This window comes from Embiotoca jacksoni, unplaced genomic scaffold (assembly GCF_022577435.1).
Source record: "Embiotoca jacksoni isolate LCO1_2020_lvr unplaced genomic scaffold, fEmbJac1.0.p SCAF_8, whole genome shotgun sequence".
NCBI lineage: Eukaryota > Metazoa > Chordata > Actinopteri > Embiotocidae > Embiotoca > Embiotoca jacksoni.
The window spans coordinates 839,529-861,516 of NW_027185436.1; the positions used below are offsets into that span (position 1 = coordinate 839,529).

The window sequence follows — 21,988 nt, forward strand, 5'->3', positions numbered from 1 at the left end:
GTGCAACACGGCCTCAGGCTGCTGAGATCTGCGGATGCTCGGACAAAGAAACAAACAAAGTTTAAGGGTAACTTCCAGTGTAAGGTTATAGTCGGTGACTATGAATTGAGAGCTGAAGTTTCAGGTGTAAGCCGTTCTTCTGTCCAACGATTTAAAGTCATTTTTAAACACAATGTGCCACTTGCAATTTATAATTTTGTCTCTGAGCCTGGGCGCTGGGCCTCAATATAAATCGGAAGGATTTGCAAGATAATTAACAGTTCAGAAAAGTTTCAGAAGAAAACTCGTGGATTCTTAAACTTGACCCAATGATAGAATGGAACTGCTGAGGTCATAAACATACAGGCTACCACAGATTTATGATTTCATTTTGGTGAAGACAGGAAGCTCCTGATAACAATAATATGCAGTCATTCTGGAGAAAGTAAAAGATGGTAATTCTTTGATTACACCAGGTTTCTGTGTAACTCTAGTCTGCTGTGAACAAATCTTAAAATGTCCTTGCTTTCAGTCAAATCCAATAATAAGGCAGGCCACTGTCATTCCCAGAGACTGGTGTGATTCTACACATGCCTGCTTACACATGATGTGATGAGACCGAAATATGCCGAAACTGGATTTTCTAGTGTGTACACATCACCTGATGAGGGGGATTGGGCATACATCCACTCAGAGAATAGATTACAGCCAGCCCATCTGGTTGTTGCTAGCTACTGACGGCGATGATGCATATTGAGCAAGATTTCTTAGTTTTATTGATTTTTGGGGAATGTTCCTTGATCACAGTGAGAAGTACTGACCTACATATTGGTGTATAATAGGCCAAAAAAACGGATTTCCTTTGTGTACCAGTGATTCAGATATCATGTTGCTTGCTGTTTGGAATGGAAAGCCCCCAAAAAAGTGTAATCTGATTTTTGTCTAACTCTGACTCAAAGAATAAGACAAGTCAAACAGTGACACGTTGTGAGATGTTGAATTATGATTTGTATGATATGTTTTTTCTCCCAAAAAACTGCCATGATTGTTCTTTTTAAATGACAACTCAACTCAATTAAATTATTTTTTTTTTTGTGTGTCAAACCTTCCACGTATCATTCTGCACAGTTATTTTCATATATCCAAGAGAATCAAGAAAAACACTGATTTTGTGTATCCACTTTGAAACTGTGGTGATTGTATAGATATTTTGTGCTGTCAATGTGTGTGAAGCTTCCACGTCTCCAAAACCAGAATTTGTAGATTCTTGGCAGCATAGTCTATATTTGAAGCATTGTCTGCTGTGATCAGTATGTGAACACGTATAAGGATTTTTTTTTTTTTTTTTTTTTTTTTTTTTTTTAAGTCTTCACTCCTTATTGTATTATCTGAGTCTAGACAGACATGGATGCAACTTGAGTGGTTGGTCGAGGCATACAACAGTGAAGCGGTAATTCTAGTTTTCACAAACCCTCAGGTTTATCATGCTTCCCCTGTGTAGGTCTCCATCCCTAATTTGAGAACCACAGTGAATACATGACAAAAATAAAGAATAGATACTAAAAAAGGTGATAGATAGTCAGCTTATACATATATACATATATATACACACACACACACACACACACACACACACACACACACATATATATACTGTATATACACATATATATACATATATACATATATATATATACACACATATATATATATATATATATATACATATATACACACACATATATATACATATATTTCATTTCTTTAATGCAGTTACAGAGATGGATGATTGATGCTTAAGAGACATTTTAAACCATGAATGTTCACCCCACACCTGTACACTTGTAAAGATGTACATTAACAATTACAGATCCATGAGAAAAATCATCTGGGAATCAGTAAAATAACTATTTTTTTATCCAATAGTACTTAGTGAAGTCAGGCTATGATGAGGTAACATCTGAAACCCGACACCCCCCATTTGTTTTCGGCAATGGTGGTATTTCTCTTTTCATGGACAATGTGCTTACGCTGGCAAAAAAACATGAGCATTGAGACTTTGTTAGCAGTCATCACTAAGACAGTTTGCTGGTTCTTATTGGTGAAATAGTGTCAATGCTGTTGACTTTGTGGAAAATCTGTCCTGGAATGAAGGTGTTAATGAAGTGTATAGTCAAATGGCATAACAACACAGAGCATACAGTACAATACAGTACTGTTATACAGTCAACTATTAATTTATTTCATTATATGTAAACATATTTGTACATTCTATATTCCATTCGATATGATTTAGTTGCCAAAAGTCCCTTTTAGAGGTATTTACTGATTATGTCGTAGATCAGCGCTCTTTGTTCTCAGGCTGAGCAGAATGTATGAACAAAATGGAGATTTTGTTGTAATTATGAATTTATCTTTTCTTCTTTGGAAAACTATAATAATAGTAGATTCCTGGTATATTTGTACGAGCAGAGACTTGATAAAGTAAAAACAAAACATTGATCCTCAGCAACAGAAATATTTGCGTTTTTTTTTTTTGTGTGCTAGAAAATAGAAAGAACTTGAAAGTTACCTGAAGAAAAAAAAAATGCAGCCATGAATGAAGTCAGGAAAAGGGCATGTTAATGTCTGAGCCTACATGGATAATGCTCTCAGAAAAAGAAGCTGGATTTCATTACATTTATTTATTTGAATTATTAGATAAACTTCAGAGGATGGAGCTAAAGACTCTCAGTTTTACATAAGTAGCAACAATGAGTCAGATTATTTATATACCCAAATCCCAAAGTGATTTCACAAGCCTTTATACTTTATATATATATATATATACATTTATAAATAGCATAACTAGCGCCTTGATTCCTATAAGCTGTAGAAATGGCAAGATTTCCCATGTTTGTTTAATTATTTGCAAATGTTTATGCCATAATTTTGATGCTCAAAGGATAGTTGATGAGAAGCAGACTTTGTTATTTAGCAGCTTAATTATCAGCATCTATAAAAATTAGTAGATATAAAATGAACAAATGTTGTAAATTGCAAGCTTAATTATCAGCATCTATAGAAATTAGTAGGTATAAAATGAACAAATGTTGTTGTGAACAGTCTGTATATCTTGTTTGGCTAACTGGTCATTCTAACATGTCAGGTGGTTCAAACAAGCCACATCAGCCAATAGCTAGCTATCTAAAAAGGTCATGTGCTGTCCCTCTGACCTTCTAATGTTGTGAATGTCATAGGCATGAAAATACAAAATTAAAACTTGCATTGATTTACTTTAATGCAAGGCCATTCTATGAAGCTGAAATTTCAGTTAGCAAACCACATGTTACTCCAGAAACATGGTTTGTATTGTTTGAATGTTTTGCCATTGATGACTCGTGAGCAGCTCTGCCTGTCAGAAATGTTTATACAGCTAAAACTCTGCAGGCATCTGTCAGGCATGCAAAAACTGACAGGCATGCAGTATCCCTAATGTACTGTTATTCACTGCCCCGCTCCGTGTCACTCTCTCTGGGAAACATGGCCGCCCCCAGGGGAAGGCCCTCGTCTGTCTGGACTGAAATCCTCTTGTTTGGTCAGATGGACACTGCAGGGACTGCAAGTTCTTCCTGCTGGTCACATGCGTGTCCACTACACAGCTATTTGACCCCTGCTCATTTGGATGAGTTTTTTTTTTTTTTTTTAATATTTTTAAATGCTTTTCCTATCTTTTTTTGCATCCAATGTTCTCTTAGAGTGGATTACAGAGATTACTTAGAAACTTTGCTTGTACACAAATGGTTTTAATTTCCTGAAGTCAGGGAGAACCTGCTTTGACAGTCATGACTTTTTGTGACAGACCTCCACTTTCATGTTCATGTTTCATTGTATGGATAGAAATCTTTGGATTTATAAAGATTTTCATGATTGAGTTGATGAATGCAAAAGTCGAGATAGAAATAATTTTTTTCTTACTGGTTCCTAAAAAGTTGTGACAGTAATATGTACGGCACCTCTAAACATTTGTAGCTACCTTTAAAAGCAAATTATGATTACTGGTCACAAAAATTACTGTATTACCACAATTATATATGCTCCAATAGGCGCCGTTTCACACAACAATTATATATTTCCCTGTTCATTGTCTGGTTAGAGAAACTTAGAAAAATCACTTTTGCTTCTTGATATTTGTGTGCTAGTTGTAAAGCCTGTTCCTAACTGTTCTTACTGGGTTGGTTATCATCACAGATTGTTTGCATGCTCTGTAAGACCTATATTATTCGCAGAACAGCTGTTTGTTTGGCAAAGGAAAACAGATGCAACAGTTAAACATGTATTTGGTGTTGATTGGATAAAATACTTAAACCCTTGAAAGGCCACCATCTTATATACCGGTGTAGCTTTTACATTAACCCACTGTTAAATCTTCTAGTTTGTATTTACTACAAAATAAACAAGATAGGATATTTTAGACAAAGACAGAAGATCAAAATGACCCGGAAAAGACAGTTACACAGTATTTCTCGTTCCTGACAGTCAATTAAAAACCAACGGCTCTGAATGAAGGCTTTCCTTTATCACTACCTTCTTAAAGATGTGATAATAACTACCAACGTTTCTGTCTCGTTTCACCTACTGTTGGTTTGGGCCTCATCTAATTTACTTCAGTAAATTACATTTGTTGTGATCAGCTATAGTTGGCTTTATTGTTGGTTTGTGAGCAATGCAGACGTTTTGTGATGGATTTTGGGCCAAAGACTCTTCATTGGGGCAGAGTCTGGAATAAAGGTTTTATAATTTCATTTTTAGGGAGTAACGCCAGAAGATGCTAATGGAAGATTTTTTTGATTCTTGAAAAAAAAAGTTCTATTTGATTCATTTAAGCATGCACTATACTGTTTCTGAACTGTCAAGAACAAGGCAGATTTTTTTTTTGTCTTTTAACTTGAACATCTTTTCTGTTGAATTCTCTCTTCTCAGCCAGTAAACAATAAGACAAAGTCAATTACTTTTTTAATATTTTACTCACTTTTTTCAGTTAGTGGAAGCTTTGAATGTATAATTAAACCAAATAATTATCATTAACTTCTTTTAATTAGATTTGGTATGAATATCACTACCGAAGATGATGAAGATTTTTACGAATGACGTGTCAGATTTGTGGTCGTGGTACCTTTCATATGTTTCCTCAGTGTGGCTGAACTCTTCCATGCCTTTGTAAAAGTCCATTTACTTAATTTAAGCGCTGCTTAAATTTATTAAGCAGGTTAACAAAAGAAGTCAGTCAGGCAGACCGAGGAGCTGTTTAATCTAGAACTGAAGTAATTATAACTTCTGTTGTGATGGGTTGGATTGTGCTGTAAACACTGACGACGACTGACTGATGTGGTTTTACATTCAGTAAACCTGCTGACAGGAAAGTGGCCATTTCATTTCAGGTTATTTCAGTACATCTCTCAGATCAGGTTGTCAACTTCACTACCAATTTTCAAATATCACAAAACATATTTATTCTCACTGGCATCTCCAGATTACGCCCAATTTTAATTGTAGTTCTTTTTTCAGTATTAGTCATTCTTGGGTTTTGTTTTAGCTTAATATTGTTCCTAATCTCTTTGAATTTTGCTTCATTGCTAAATTGTCCCATGACCCACCCTGTTCAGGATAAAGCGGGTATAGATAATGGATGGATGGATGGATGAATTGCTAAATTGTTTCTAGTCTGATTTGTTTGTTGCTGTGCAGCACTTTGGTCAATTTCTGTTGTGTAGAAATGTAAAAGTGACCTTAGTGTCTTGATTATTTCCCCCCCAGCTGGTATTTGTTACATTCTCATCAGAAGTTGCCCACCTCAGCTATCACAACAAAATACCAGCACTGGATGGTCTGGGTATAAATACTGTGCTCTCAATGAATCCCCCTCAGGGTGTCACTCTGCATTCAACCCAATCCCTTCTAGCTCCCTGTGTGCTAGCTGCCCTGCATACTGAATGATAGACTTTGTGGCATGGAAAACATTTCCTGCACTTATTGCTTTGAATGAGGTGACACAGAGTTACATTATCATTTCATAAATGGTCATAAATAATGAAAATGAGACTAGATTTAATTTGGCTTCTTTACAGTGCTGTGATTTTCAAAAAGGTCAGAGGAGAGAGAAGGTATTTGTGTAGGATGCATGTCAAGAGTGGGACTAAACAGGCCTTTAGTGGCAGTAACACTAAGCTTTCTGCTGGGCAGCAGGCATTCTTCCTCCATCCACTATCCCATGAGCCTCTGCTGCTGGGACAAAGTCCTCTTTGTATGTCCATGGCTCTTGGCTAGAGCACACAGAGCTTTGAAATTGCGTTTGAACGATGGGATTTTCATTTCTAGCCCTCCTTTTCGTGCTTGCTCTCACCCCTCTTTGCTTTCACTCCGCACTGAACCTCACCCTACTAAACCCCCCCCCCCCCCCTCCCCATACCCCGCTTCCTCTTAGCAGCTGGTTGAATGGGACAGTATTGCAGTGACACCAACACTGTGCTTGTTACCAGCTTGGTTTTTTTTGCTGAACTGCATGGAGAGGCAGCACCAATCTTTCATGAGGAATAAGAAGATCTCTCTCGGAAACCTTTCAGTGAAAACTGTTTATAACTGTTTCCAATGCAAAATGTATTTACCTTGACTTCATATGGAAGAAGGATTCAGGGATTATTTAATTACAATTGTATTATTACTGTAAAAATTATAGTATTTCGTGCTGCTCTTTGTGAGGAAAGCACCTTTACTGCTGTGCACTTACTTTCCTACTTTTTTTTAATAAACTTATATGCATTTAAGGAATACAGCAGTAGGTGCTTTGCTAAGTCTACATCATTAAAGTCTTTGCCCTCACCTTGCACTGCTTGCCGTTGTTTGCATGTAATTTGGCTCATATAGGTATTTAAAGCGTGTGTTAACTGTTTATTGTAATCAACGTAAAGCGCTCTGGCTGTGAGAGTCAGCTGAATGTGTGTAACGCACATGTAAATTATTCATTCTAAGAGGTTATTAAACAGGTTGTGGTGACTTAAGCTAGTTGCGGCTTGTGGGGATGTTTGTGTGAGCATGTGTGCCGGCAGACAGTTTATCCTCCACCTAGTAATCTTATAGCTGCTTGTCTGGCTCGTACCTGCAGTTGTTGTTATTGTGTCAAAGAGAGCACAAGACGGGGAAACTGCAAGCCTTCACCTCATTTACTATCTGACCATGGTATGATGTGCTATAAGTTCTATGTGTATGCGAACATCTAAATTTCACCCGCAAATCAAAGTCCATTTAAAGACTCAGCTCTTAGGTTAAAGTGGATCACTTGCCTACTTGCCGTTTCGTTTCTTTTTGTTTCCGATGGGATTTTGTTTTGTTCATGGCAGTTGTTTAAGATGCTTTTTTTTAGACTGACGAGATTTAGGACAAATAATTTGCATCTTTCAAATGGGCTTATTACCCATGGAGCTCGACATTTTCTATAGGCCTGGAGTTCACGAGTTGTGATGTTTTTGCTTACATTTTCAGAAATGGCTGAGCCATTTTTCTTTCTCACAAGTTCCAAGCAATAATAGCTTAGTGGCTATGGCTACACTATGAGGTCTAATGCATGATGAGCATCCTTCTGACTGAAATAACACAGCAAGAGTTCAAGTTGCGGTGACATTGGCCTTAATAGATCTTTTAAAGGCAAACATTTGGACATGTCATAGCAGGTAAAGCACAGGTGTGATCAATAACATTAATGGGTGCTGCGCTGAACTTTTCTGTTAATAAGCTGTAGCTCTAATGATATGGCATTCACTGGTCTTGTATGGTTTCATTGCTACTGACAGTTTTTATGTTTGTACAAACATGGGCCTGTTTCCATGTTTCCATCCGTGATTATTTGCGGGCTCTCACTCAAAGTTCAAATATTGTTTGCACTTTTAGGATCATGTCGACCATTTACAACATGTTTGAATAGCACTGAAAAGTATTATTTATATATCACTTTTGTTGAAATTGTGTTTGGCTGTTTTGTGTTACTCTCTAAATATTCAAATGAGAAGACAAGGGAAAGGAAAGCCAAGCCACAGCTAAAGAATAGGCCAGTTTGTGGAACCATTTCCTAATTGTTAATGAGGGGCTCCAGGGCACCTTGCCAAGGCTAGAGGGCCAATGGTGAAGGGCTGTTTGAATAGTGAAAGGGGGGCAGAGAAGGAGAGGGGGCTAGTGTTGGGGACACTGTCACTGAGGGGACCCCAAAACCCCATCGGCCCCCTCCTACCTGGTTCACAAAGTGCTGGAGCAGGCAGCCGAGAGTGGCTTTCACTTCCACCAGAGACTTTAATGAGGGTCTAGCTGCTACTTTGGGACTCTGGTGAGCTTGTGTTGCTTGCACACTTCTGTCTGATCATCAAACCCTGGGTCAGCTGACTTGGAAGTAAGGGGGTACCCTGATTCTAAGGATGTCCGACAACAATAACCAAAAAGAGAAGGAGGAAAAGGAAGAGGACACAGAGGAAAAAGGAGAAGAGGTCGTGGTGAAAATTCCACCACCTCCACCTCCTCCTGAGGTCAACGGGAAGGGTCCAGCCGAGGACGAAACGCCGGTGCTCAAACCCTTGCCCAATGGATACCATTGCCAGCCTGTGAACCGCAGTATTTTTCCTCTTTCCACAGTCTCACCAGCAGCCGAGAGGATCCGCTTCATCCTTGGGGAGGAAGATGATGGCCCGGCACCCCCACAACTCTTTACTGAGTTGGACGAGCTGCTGTCCGTGGATGGACAAGAGATGGAGTGGAAGGAGACGGCCAGGTAAAAAGCCCAGTCCTCAGACTCCTCTCAAAGTTTCTATGTACACCTTTGACACAGTTGTAATCATGTATAATAAAACTTCTCCATTACTTTGAGTATGTAAAAATATGCTCTTTCAAGGTTACCCTAAACAATTCCTAATATCGTTAGAGCTTTAAACAGCCATCCCAGAGCAAAGAAGCTGAACATACATTCAGTCTAAAATCGGGCTACGAGGGTTTCACAGGTTTCGCCTGTGTGGCCCACTAGTGGGATGTGATGGGATAGAGATGGGATGAGTGTTTATACATCATTAGCATTGGATGCACAAAGCGTTCTCAGGGGGAAGCTGGATCCCCGGGCCACTGTTTGAGGCACCAAATGAGTTGGTTTGTTCTCCTAACCTCTGACCAATTGTACTGCAGATAGAAGTTTTGGTTCACTGTTGGTTGAACAATTTGCAGAGAAACTCTACAGAAGAACTCTCACTACACTCAATATATTGTAAAAGGGTTTCTACATATATTCAGAGATTTTAGTGCTGAGATCTGTTATGAATTTAGTTGAAATTCAATTTAGACTTTTCCAATTTTAAGGATGACAGATGATAAATGTGTCCAGCTACAGTCCCCTTGCCTGAAGGTGACTGATTGGTGACAAATTAGCACAGATTGACCTTCATTGAACTTTTAAATTCAAACGATGACACAATTGTCTGTCCGCCCTGGAGGAAGTTACATTTCTATTCAACCTGGATTAGACCAAATACTTAAAATGATGTGTATTTTTGCATTTGTAGGAACAATGTGGGAAAAATATTTCTGATCATGTCAACCATCTGAAAAGGGTAAAAACACCAGGTAACCAGGTAAAAACAGACCAAATATTTATCTACCTGGGATTGTTTTCAAGATTCAACAAAGTACTAGGAATATTTTATTGTCATTCTCTCAAAATGCAATATTGTATTTATAATCAGATAACCTTCTTATTATTAATATAATATTTTCAGGGGAAGAAAGTTGTGTTTCTTCAGTTCACTTTACAAAATAATATCTAATAAGACGATAAGTACATGTATAGAAATGTCCACAAAATAGCTTCAGAAATTGTCTGTCAACAAGAATTGCTTTTATTTTCATGAAGGCAGATTTTTTTTTTTATTTTCAAGAGTTTTGACAAAAAAAGGTTTGGCTTCAACAAAATTGGGCCACAATAAAATTGTACTTGTAATAAATCAATAGGATTTCTTTGTATTAGGATCAGCGGGGTTAAATGTTAAAAGAGGATTGCTCATAGATTGCTAACAAAACTTGGGAAAAAAAAAATCAATCCTGTACTTTTATTATTCTGAAAATAATTTAAGAGATTAAGAACTGGTGCAATGTGTCACCAAGTGCACTCAAGGGACTCAAAATGAATAAAAGGTCTCACAAGTGCTGGGTAGTGCTGGCTGTGTGCCAAGTGCAATTTTGTCTGCCAAATTGGCCAAATAAAACTCTGCTATAGAAACAGCTGCTTAGTCCCAGTGCACTTTCTCATCTCTCTGACTGCAGGAGGAAGGAGGTGGGAGGGGAAGTGATTAAAAACATACATGAATAAAAAAGAGATCAAATACTGCATTTGACTGAAAGAATTGCTCATTTAACTTTCAGGATAAAACAAATAAAGTTTTCAGGTTTTTACCAACATAATCACCAAGATGACCTCCATCAGACATTTTCTCATGCACCTGTCTGCCAGCAGTGAATTAAACAGCTCTCAATTTGAGCGCTAAGAATAAAAAAAACATAAATTAAAAGACGAAATGAAGACAATTTGAAGTACAACAGTGCATTTACTCACCAAATTGCATTTGATTTTTGTTTTTTTCATTTGAGAATTTATCACATCTTGTCATTTTTGGAGTTATCAAAGATTGTGGAAAAGATCATTTTAATTTTTTTTTAGGTTTGCATTTTTGGTTATTGCCTGTAAATGTCTGAGCTCTCAGTTTGTTCCAGCGCTTTTTTCTCACACGTTTTCATCCCTCCAGGTGGATCAAGTTTGAGGAGAAGGTCGAGAAAGGAGGTGAACGCTGGAGTAAACCACATGTGGCAACACTGTCCTTACACAGCCTGTTTGAACTGCGGACGTGTATAGAGAAAGGCACCATCATGCTGGATATGGAAGCTTCTACTCTGCTTCAGGTCGTTGGTAAGTTCAGCTCCTACTGTACAAAGGTAATAAAAAGTGTTTATGTGTACTTAGAACTTTAGCAAATGATGATTTTGTTTTTGCATTAGCTTGCCCATTTTGACTATAAAATTGTACTAAACTACTTACAAAATAAAAAACTACAAATCTTCTGTAATAAGCTCATTACTATGAATAGATTATGTTCATATGGTCATATTGCAGTGAAAAGTATTCAGGAGAAGGCCAGGCAGGGTGGACTTTTATGGACTGATGGGTCTTTGTCTCATCTCGCATGCCAATTTAGAATTTACTTCTACACTCTTTGCTCAAGATCATAATCTGTCCCTAAACTTTAGTGTTAGTACCATGAAATACTTTGAGTTGCCTACATGATTACAGAGTGAAAAGGCTAATAATTATTTTGAATATATATATATATATATATATATGTGTGTCAAAAAGTGTTGACAATGAACATTTTGGGAGGTGTGAATGGATTTTTTTTTTTTACATTTTCACTTCAGTCAACTGTGACCCTGTTTAGGATAAAGTGGGTATAGGTAATGACACGTGCACATGCCCACACACTCGATACAGTATTGGTGTCAAATTGTAGTTTGTAAATGGCCACCAATTTAAGGACAGCCAACCCCCTCCAGTTGTTCCCAGAATGCTCTGAAATTGAGTTGATTATGTCTCTCTGGACTCCTCATCTCATCTCAATCTCATGCCATCAACCCAACGTTTTTGTCTGCATGAGGGGGCATGAGGAAGCGTTACCTCTTGGAGTGATTAATGTGAAGTAATTGACTGGGCTGCGTGGACTGCATGGGCCGAGTGGCGCTGGGCCTCTTGCTTTGTGGCGTGCACACTTGACTGATGGGCCATTAACAGCACTACCCCTCCACAACAAGAGACACTCCCCGAGGCTGCTCCCCGTCAGCATTCAGCCTCCTGACCTTCTTTTTAAAAATAGGCTAGACCGTTAGATTGAGCCTTTTCATGATGCCACGAAGACGCTCATACAGAAGAATTGCAGGCTGAGAGGCATTAATTGAGTCCTTACAAGTATGAAGTGACTTTTAATGTTGACTCAGTCATTTTATTTTAGTGTTGGTATATCGAGGCTGTCGGGTAGAATGCTGCCTAAAGGGGAAAATAGTCCCCAAATTAAAGCCTGGTTTAAACAAACAGCCAATGTAATATTAGGCAAAATGTACATGTTTCACAAAGTGGTATTTAATAGTTCTTTCTATTCATTTAGCTATTTATTTATTTATTGTTGTTCCTGTTAACTTTTTAAAATACTGTCTGTCTCAAAATGCTTGATGAGTTTATTGTAGGGCTGAAAGAATATGTATTTATTTATTAAATAAAGAATATTTTGCTAAATACAACAATACAATATTGTTAAAATAGAACAATTTACTGTTAACTTTGGAATTTGGCATTATTTTGATTAATGGAGGAAATAGTCAATAAATTGCACTACCATTTTAAAAAAACCTAGTTTGTTGTTTCATTTTATATTATCCTGAATACTAAAATCATCTTTCCTCATCTTTTTTCTTGTCTCTCCTGTCTTTGCTTCTTAAGAGCTAATCACTGACAGCCAGATAGAAAACGGCCAGCTGAAAGCAGAGCTGAAGGATAAGGTGATGTACACGTTACTACGGAAACATCGCCACCAGACTAAGAAGTCCAATCTGCGCTCTCTGGCTGACATCGGCAAGACGGTCTCCAGTGCAAGTAGGCTGTTTTCCAACCAGGAAAACGGTAATACTGATGCCAGTGTGGTGCAGTCTTCTTTTTTTTTTTTTTTAAGAAATTATAGCAAAATAATAACATACATGGGTTCAATTGAGAATATTTTTTTATATACCCAGGTTACATTATATTTTTTGTTTACTTAAGTTAGGACCTGAGGTGTATAGGGAGTTTTGAGGAGAGAGAGGAATTCCAGTGTATCTGCTGCCCTCCTCTGCATAAAGTCACTAATGTGGAACTAAATAGTCCCTCTCTGAATTTGTTGTCCTCATTTTAAGTGTCTTAACACAAAAAAACATAGTATAACATGCTTACTAAACCCATCATTTAAATAGTGAAACTTAAGCTTATAGATGTCTTTTGGTAATTCAACATAAATATTTGATTTGATCACTTGAGCAACATTGTAGGCCACTGTCATAACCGCATGCACAAGTACATGACTTATTTGAGCAAAGTTTGTCAGCACCTGTAAGTTCAGGTATAACTAATTTCAAACTGACTTCAGCTGTAATCTTAAACACTGAAGAACTGAGTCGATGTCTAATTTGATGACCCTGGTGAGAAAAGTCTAAGGCCATAGGAACTCGGGAAATGCATGTTATAATTACAATACAAAGTAACACCTCTTTTCATTACACAGGATCTGCTGTCACTTTGTCTGACTGAAAGTTATGAGATAAAGAATTATTACAACAAGAACTTAAGATTTATGCACAAAACAACAACAATGACAACCCATGAGAATGGATGAAATTGCATTTATTCATCATATTCAGTTGGATTGTATGTGCTGCTATATGAAAAAGGTTCAACTTTAAGCCAGTGCATTATGAATATCAAGTGTACTGAAATTTAATTCGGTCTCAAAATCATTTGTGAAATTGAAATTAACAATTCAGTTGTCTGAAATAATGAATATTTTTCTCAGAGCAACTGCACTGAGCAAGAAGTTAAAACCTTGTACAACAGCAGCAAACATCATACAATTTATTTGACTGTAAAATTAAAGGAACAGTGTATAGGATGTAGTGGCATCTAGCAGAAGGTTGCAGAGTGCAACTAACTCAGTACCCCTCCCCTCGAGAGACAGTGTTTGGTTTGTCAATTCTGGGCTACTCTAGAAACATGGTGGTGCAACATAGCGGGCTCCTTGGAAGAGGATTCGCTCCCAGGTAGACATAAGGGCCTCATTCTGATGTAACAAAACATAATTATTCTTAGTTTCAGATGATTATTCACTAATGAAAATATAATGAGAACTATTATATTCCATTTCTGCCAATAGATCCCCCTAAAGCCTACACACTGGTCCTTCAAAGTCATATGCAACCCAGGTCAAACTGACATTAACAGCATTTGTATAAGTGCTTTGAGTGTAACACAGTGAGTAACTAGATGTTTTACTGTGTAAATAATATATTACCAGCCACGGGCCTTTGGAAAGTGAAGATATTACTGCTTATCAGATTGAGGAATCATTTTGATGATCAAATAAAAGTCACCTTCTGTTTATGATCCCACTTGTTTGCAGGGGTCGAATGAAAATTCACAATAAATGCCTGAATCTGTCATCAAGATCAGACTAATCCTAATATCACTGATAATCATTAATTGATTCCAACTTTTGAAGGATAAAGTGCATCTGTTCAGTGCTACTTTCCAATGGCCAATGATCTCTTTATTTAATGACTACACTCCTCTTGCCTCATTGTTTCTCTGCACAGCTTGTAAAATGCATAAATCATGTTGTTCAGCTCTTTATAACAGGCACTTTATTTTGTTCACCTAACAAATCTTTTGCTTTGGCTCAATGAACTTGTCTATCAACTGTCCTGTCATCTCTCCCTTCCATCTCTCTTTCCTCCTTTTTGCTTGCCTGGGCTGGGTTCGATAACCTGCTGCTTCTACTAACAGCCCGCAGTCCTCTTGAGAACTCTGTGACTTGCCTCTCGGGTCGCATCTCAATGGAGGACTTGCAGACCCAAAGGAGTACAAGTATGGACTGGCTTAGTAAGTTCACTGCACTGCAGTCTTATGTCACATTGCTGACCACTGATCAGTTCTGATTTGTAGGTATAGAAACAATAAAAACAATAATATTAACAATAACCTAAAAGTTCATTTTTTCTTCTCTGATTTTTGATGAAACAGAGGCATCTTTGAAAATACATAGCTTATGTAGCTTATTTGGCTTTGGGTAAATATCATAACGTTCACTCAAATGTACCAAACCAAAATTATATTTTTGTTGTTAGTTAAATGCTTCATTTATGTCAAATGCCTCAGTGTCTCACTTTGTAAGTCAGGAAAATGAGACTCTGCAGCTTTTTTTTGTTGACGCAGATTCAAAAACATCAAATTTCCCTCGAGACATCAGAACTGACAAAATGGTCACCTGCAGATTGAACGTAATCACGACTAACTTGTAATTTAAAAAAATAAAAAAAAATGTATGCAGTAAAGTAGATTTTTATTGTATGTGCTTCGTAGTGTTAATCAATAGTTTTTTCATAAGTTTCCTATTTTTTTCCTTTTAATAAAATGTTCAGTTTATGCTGTAATACATTTTATTTAAAGAGATTTTTTTCCCCCGATACAATACAGCAATATTTGATCCCATATACAGTAAGTGTCGTTCTTTTATCTATGGATTCTAGGCTATATATATATATACACCCAAAAAACATGCACCTCAGGTTGGTTGGCGCCGCGGTCGTGGCAGCCTGTTGCAGCAGCTCCCCCTCGGGATGCTGCTGTAGCGAAAGAATTTCCCCTCGGGGATTAAAAGAGTACAATAAAATTAAAAAATTTAAAAAAAATTAAAAATTAAAAAAAAAAAAAAATTAAATATATATATACTGTATATATATTTGTAAATATTTTTTTGTTTATAATTTTTTACATAAAGAACTTAATTTACACTTGCTGCATCATACTGACACAGATGTTATTACCCACAATGTTGAGGAGAGAGATTTTTGGAAGGCAGTGGCCCCAGATTTTGCACTCTTAAGGATTTTTTCCGCTCTTTATACCCTCCTTGAACTCTGGCAGCTGCAGGGCTGAAGTGAGGTCACATTCTGGTGTCAAATCTGATGCTGGAGTTGATGAGCTAAAACTAACAGTCAGCAAAGCGTCTAATGTTCACCTGCTGTGGATGGGGAAAGCACTTAGTGGAAGACTATCGTGTCAAAGAAAGGGCACTGAGAGGACCAGATATTCTCAACAGTAGAACTCTGATTATTAAAGAATGGATACCTGATAGTTACCGTACAAGCTGATTCTGCACACACTAAAAAAGCTTTGAGAAGGAGGTATGAAGAATAATAATTCCACTGTGATATTTGAGTGGATTGATTTAAGATAACTGCCCATTTTAATTGGAAATCTAAAGAGAAAAGTCCACATCATACAACTTTTAAAACTTCACTTTTGATTTTGTACTCATAAATATGATGATGTAACACTAGATTGTTAAGTTTTTTGATCAATAACCGAGATACTCCCCCTAGTGGAGGATGTAGCAACCTCAACAGTCTCAGCTGAGAGCATTGAGAGTTTTGGTTGCATCAGCATCGGCATTTTAGGTGATGCATTGAATATTTGAATAATTTAACTCAAAACTTTATTGGCTATTTCATTATTGATTAAATGTCAAAGTAAGCAAAGAAATCAGGAGGTGAAACAAAATTGAGGAGGGACTAAATTAAGCACACTCAAAGCCCCTGATGCAAATAATTTACTCACAACACAGATGAAGAGCAACGTCATTAATTTTATGTTGTTGATACATTAATTGCATTGAGAGCTTTGAGTGTTCTTTGAGTGCACATTTTGTGTATAAATTATGCAGTATCACACTCCATGTCGTTATTTTTCTAATTAATTAAGTCTATCACAAAAAAGAAACATTTTAATTATCCACCTTTTGAGATGATTTTACCTCAAAAGTGAGACTAAGATCTCACAAGCGTATCGTTACCAACAAACACCTTGTTGCACCGTTCCATCTATCTCAGCTCAACTGGGTTCATGTGGAGCCACCAAAATAGTAACTCGACACAAACACAGAAAAAAGCCCCTTGCGCTGTACCGAGTTGCAAATATGCTTAGATCCTTGCTTAGACCAGCTTTTCCCTTGTATGAAAATAGGGCCCAAAGTGTCAAGTTTCCACATTATACCTGTGTAACTTGAATTGGTCTCGAATTGGCTTCGAAACTAACTTCGATCCTGCTTGTAGGCCCATCCCTGAAAATCAGGTTTTCAGTGAAACTTTTCACTATCAGCAGATACAGTAAATGTTGAACCAGCCTTGTAGCTTTAAACTTTGCACAGACAATGTTCTGCACAGTGAAGTTCAAACCTTCAATTATAGGAACAAAAAGAAAAACACATTTTTGGCGAGAGGGGTATTTGCATTTTTCAATTGGTGTACTACATGATTTATTATCAGTCGTTTTTGTTTCTGTCCTGAAGTTTGCATGGAAATTACTGCTGTCTTTGTTATTCTTTTTGGCACTGCATGTGGAGCAAACTGTCAGGGCCACTGTCCTTTCCTGGGTCTCTGCCATCCTCTTTTCCACTCAGTTGTTATATACTAGAGAAGGTGAAGCTGGCCTAACTACTCAGTGTTGCTATGTCTTAACAGACAGTCCTACTACGACACACCGAAACCTGGCATCCAGCAGCATGAACGACATTTCTGACAAACCGGAAAAAGACCAGGTAAGTTTGACCTGATAATTAATTTTTATGCCTTGAGAGCCCGCAGACACTGAAAATCTGACTGCACCCAATGTCATAATTCCGAACATAGCGATCTTCGAGGCCTAATATCTAATTGATTCTGGAATTCTTTTTTGAATAGACAACCAGAACACTGATCAGAAGGAGATAATTTAGCAACAGATACCATACTTATTTGTGGAATAAACTAATTGACTTTGTATTTCATGAGAGAAGTTGAATGGGAGTCTTTGGATGAAAAGGTTTTTTGGTGTCAGACCCTAGTGGTCCTCAGAGGTATTGCACTTCAAGGAACTGTAGTATTACCTTCACTTTTCAGACCTAGAGATCACGTCACCTTTTATATACAGTCTGAGCACGCCTTCAGGGGAATTCCTAAAATAAGTTTCAGAATTCATATGTTAATTCGGACAAAATTTCCCACAAATATCCAATACAATATGATGATGGAGTGATAAAATTCTATATCAAAAATTTCAAAAGGTCAACTTAAAGGTCACGTTAACTATGATTTCATTCTGTTCTGCAAAAAACATCTTTTGGCCATTATTCAATGCCATAAGTCATTACAGAAGGGGAGATTGCGATCATATTTCACATTTGGTTGGATGCTAATCTTTGGTGTACACCTTTAAACTGTGGGGATTGCATTAATCTTCTGTCCTGCCAGGTTAATGATGAAGCATCCATGTTTTAGAATTCGTAGCGTCTTAACAGCAACGTCCATATTTGTAGCATTATCTACTTTCATTACTACAGGTTTGTGTTCTGTCAGAATTAATTTTATTGGTCAAGCATGTGAACACATAAAAAAAATCCTTCAAAGTCTGCATTACATATCAAAGTTTCCCCATATGCTTAAAACACTGGTGCAGCGTCCCAGGTAAATGATTTTCTGTTTGTCATTATGGAGAAAACATGCGTGGTTTATCACGCATGTTTCCTCCACTTGGAGCAGCTGACTGGAGTTAGGGTGTTGCAGCTTCTCCTCTCTGTTCTCTCTGCTGCTCCCTGTGTTTGACCGCAGACAAACTGCGGAGGCTGCAGAGGAGGCAGTGAACCAGGTGAAGTGAAATATTCTGTTTTACTAAATTCGACAACAACTACGCTTGTTACTGAAAGTGCAGTAAAAATCCAGCTGATAAGTATTTTATGAAATCTCCTGTTCAAAGAGCATAAAACTGTTGAATATATATTTCTCATCTTTGCCTGCAGTGTCCCTTCCACCACTGGTATGTTGTACATAATCACAGCGCTCTGATTAAGTTAATAGTAAATTGTTCTGAACAAGCAAAACCAAAGCTGCCTGTGTGTAGTCTTATTGTTCATCAGTTTGTCACATATGTTAAAATTTGGCAAAGTCTTAGTTGCTGGCTGATTTCTATGTTCTATGTTATGTAACTTCAGTCAGTGCTTTGGATGCACACAAAACTAATCAGTGAACAGAAAATTAAGATGACTTCACGAAATAAATAGGAGCATTAGCATCTGATTTCAAGCCTGAACAGACCACAAGGACAGAGAAGCAGAGTTTTAACCTGATGTAGCTTCATCCACTGCAGAATGGAAGAAGCCAGCTGGAGTTTAACTGTGGCTGCCGGTTCAGAGCAGAAGTAACTTTGTCTAAAGTACATTGTTTCAGCAACTGATGTCATCACTCAGGTTGTTGTAGCTGCTCTTAACCTGCTGCAGCTAAGTTTGTAAAACTATTTTGCTTTTATAATTCCTCTTCTTAGCTTAACAGTTTATTGCAAGGACGATTGGGCTGTGACTGATAAATGTGGGTAAAATCAACATTAGAAAGAGAGAGAAAGAAAAAGTAAATGATTAAATTAGAATAGAAAGTACACACCCACATAGATACAGTATGTGTACAGTATATGTAATGCCTTTTCTTACTACAACTTAACACTCCACTGTCACGCCCACAGGTGAGATTGGAGTGACTACATGTTTTATCACAGTTTTTATCAATGAATTTCATTTGCAACATCTTTCTGGTATTTGTATGGGCCACACTCTGATCCATCCTACTGATATGCTAATACATTTCCAGTAGAAGTAATGGCAACTAATGACAAAGTCTCATTAATGACAAAAGTGCAGTAGCAGAAATATTTTAGCTCCTACAATATTTTTTATTCTAGTTTTTCAAATGGGTCAAATATGTGATGTTGAAACACTCCTTATGTAATAAATGCAAAACATTTTGTTGGCGGTGCAAAGATTTATTCACAATGCATTCACATTTCATTTTCCATTCTGAGTGGATTTATGATTTAAGAAAATTGGATTATCAGCAAAACAAATCAATTTATAGATCGCTGCCTCACGAAGAAGGCTGCTGTTGTATTCTACCATTTTGGATGCATTGGCCTTGTCCAGAATGGATAAATCACACTCTGTTTTACTGTACTGTATTCTCATACTTGAAAAGTTAGATTACCACAGTTCACAGCAGCTGTTTATGCAGATGCTCTTATCCCAGACCAGGCACCAAGAACAGAATAAGGTCAGAGCGACCCAGTAAGGACTCCTGTGAGACCAACAGAGTGTGAAAGACACAACTGGATAGGAAACAAATCTCCTAAACTGAAGCTTTTCCACACCCACTCAGCCTATAAATACACTTCAGAAGTTTCCACATGCAGTTGTCATTTCCTTAGTGGCCATATATCTGACCATTTGGTGCTAAAATAAGATAAGAAAAGAAGATAAGAGCTGGAGAGATTCACATTCCAAAACTGGTATAAGATTAGGTGCACACCTAAAGTATGAAAATACAATGTCCATTTAATCTTGGTTTATTGGATTAATTGTTTAATTTCCATAGTTAAAAAAAATGTTTATTAGAATTAAACTGATAATGATTTTAACAGTGTTCAGAAATCTTGTTTTTCTCTAATAGAATATTTGTGACTTATATGAATCTAATTTATAATCTAATAAACTAATCAAATGTATATAAAGAATAGTACTCTTGCTTGTGTCGAGCCATGTACACTTTGTTATATTTGTTTGAGGTATTTGTCAGATATTTTTAGTGCTACTCACAGCAATGTTTTTGTGCTACCGAATTAATACAGTCACAGTCCCAAAAAGAAATGATTATTACATCACAAAATACCTTCAGATTTAAATTTTAGAACTGATAACAAGAGTACAGTTACCTAGCCTACCTGTCCTTGGTTCACGACAAACATGAAACTATCTTTACTTTCTGCTTTAAATAAATACATTTTATAATGAAATTAGCTGCAGATTACATTTTCTGCAGGAGATTTAAAGTTTTTTTCTGTGAAGTTTCACATCTCAGAACTTCGTCTATTTAACGTTGAAGGTTTTTATATGAAAATATCAAAACGCTCCACGGCTTGCTGGTTTGCGACACGTCTCAGCTTCAGAAACAAACAGCCTGTAAACCCATCAGACCATTTAGATCCTCTGGCTCTGGCCCTGTGGTCTTTCTAATGGTTGAAGCAATTTTAAGATGGTGCAGCTGTTGCTGTTTATCATCCTAGTTGCTCAGATAACTTTCTACATTGCGTTAAAGTTTGAATTGAAAATCAGATTCATGTAATTTGGGTGCACTAATACATTAGCAGTTAAAGGCACAACCATATAAAACCCCCTAAAAAAGAACAATATTTAATGTCTAAGGTTGTTCTATTTGTTGTTTGCCATGAAGAACAGATGCGGGTAGATGTCGTTTACGAGGGCAGTGTGGTGTGGATTAGCAGGGATGGGACACAGGTCAGGGTGTGCAGTTACGCAGGTTTAACCTCTTGATCATTTACAGACAGACTCTTTGCCAAGACTCTGATTGGATCTGTTTGGACATCACCAGTGTGGGGTCATAAGATTATGGGATTTCAACCCTCGGAGGTTGAGGACAACCAGTACCTGATCTGGATATGGTGGACATGATGATGACTGGTAGACAGGAAGCCAGCCTTCATTTAGTTTACTTTGTGGTTTTATTCTCTTCCACTATTGGTTGGTCCTAGAAAAACATAGGTCCACTCTCTTTTCTAAATTAAATGATTATTTTACTTCTTTAAGACTCTATGAGCATGTTTCAGAATGTCAAAAGTGCTTTCAGGCTTTATATTTTTAACCTGTTTGTACAGTAGGCTACATGATGTGTACTAACAACGTCAATCTGATCGAAGTGTCTGCGTTGTTTGTGTTCTAATCCAATTTAAACCTTGGCACAGACCATTTTCAAGCCACATTTAAGATGATCTGATATTCTCACTCAGTTTGGTACTTTAAATCTTACTACACTGTTGTCTGGACTGATTATTGTTTATTTTGCCATCAAAAAGTCAATTTTAGTTAAATAAGGGTCACACAAAGCAGGATTGCAGCAAAGAAAAAAAGAAATATAACCTCACGAAGCAACAGAAAAAAAGGTGTATACAATCCAAATTGTCCAAGTGAGGTCATCTGTCTTTACCAGCTCACTATGCTTTTAATGCTATTGTTCCCTTTGTGTTAAAAACACATACCAGTTAGATATAAAAACAACTCTCCTTGAAGCT

At 37.2% G+C, this 21,988-nt stretch overlaps 1 protein-coding gene across 3 annotated transcripts in view; it reads left to right on the top strand.

The window, feature by feature from the left end:
- Positions 1-21,988, top strand: part of slc4a4a (solute carrier family 4 member 4a) — a 66,187-nt gene that overhangs the window by 17,566 nt on the left and 26,633 nt on the right. Inside the window, exons 5-9 of one of the 3 annotated variants that reach the window (XM_069139109.1) lie at positions 8,635-8,770; positions 10,785-10,945; positions 12,524-12,703; positions 14,612-14,707; positions 17,347-17,423. In XM_069139109.1, coding sequence (XP_068995210.1) covers positions 8,635-8,770; positions 10,785-10,945; positions 12,524-12,703; positions 14,612-14,707; positions 17,347-17,423 — 650 coding nt within the window. The remainder of the gene's footprint in view (positions 1-8,634; positions 8,771-10,784; positions 10,946-12,523; positions 12,704-14,611; positions 14,708-17,346; positions 17,424-21,988) is intronic. The other 2 variants (XM_069139107.1, XM_069139108.1) reach the window with 2 other exon arrangements.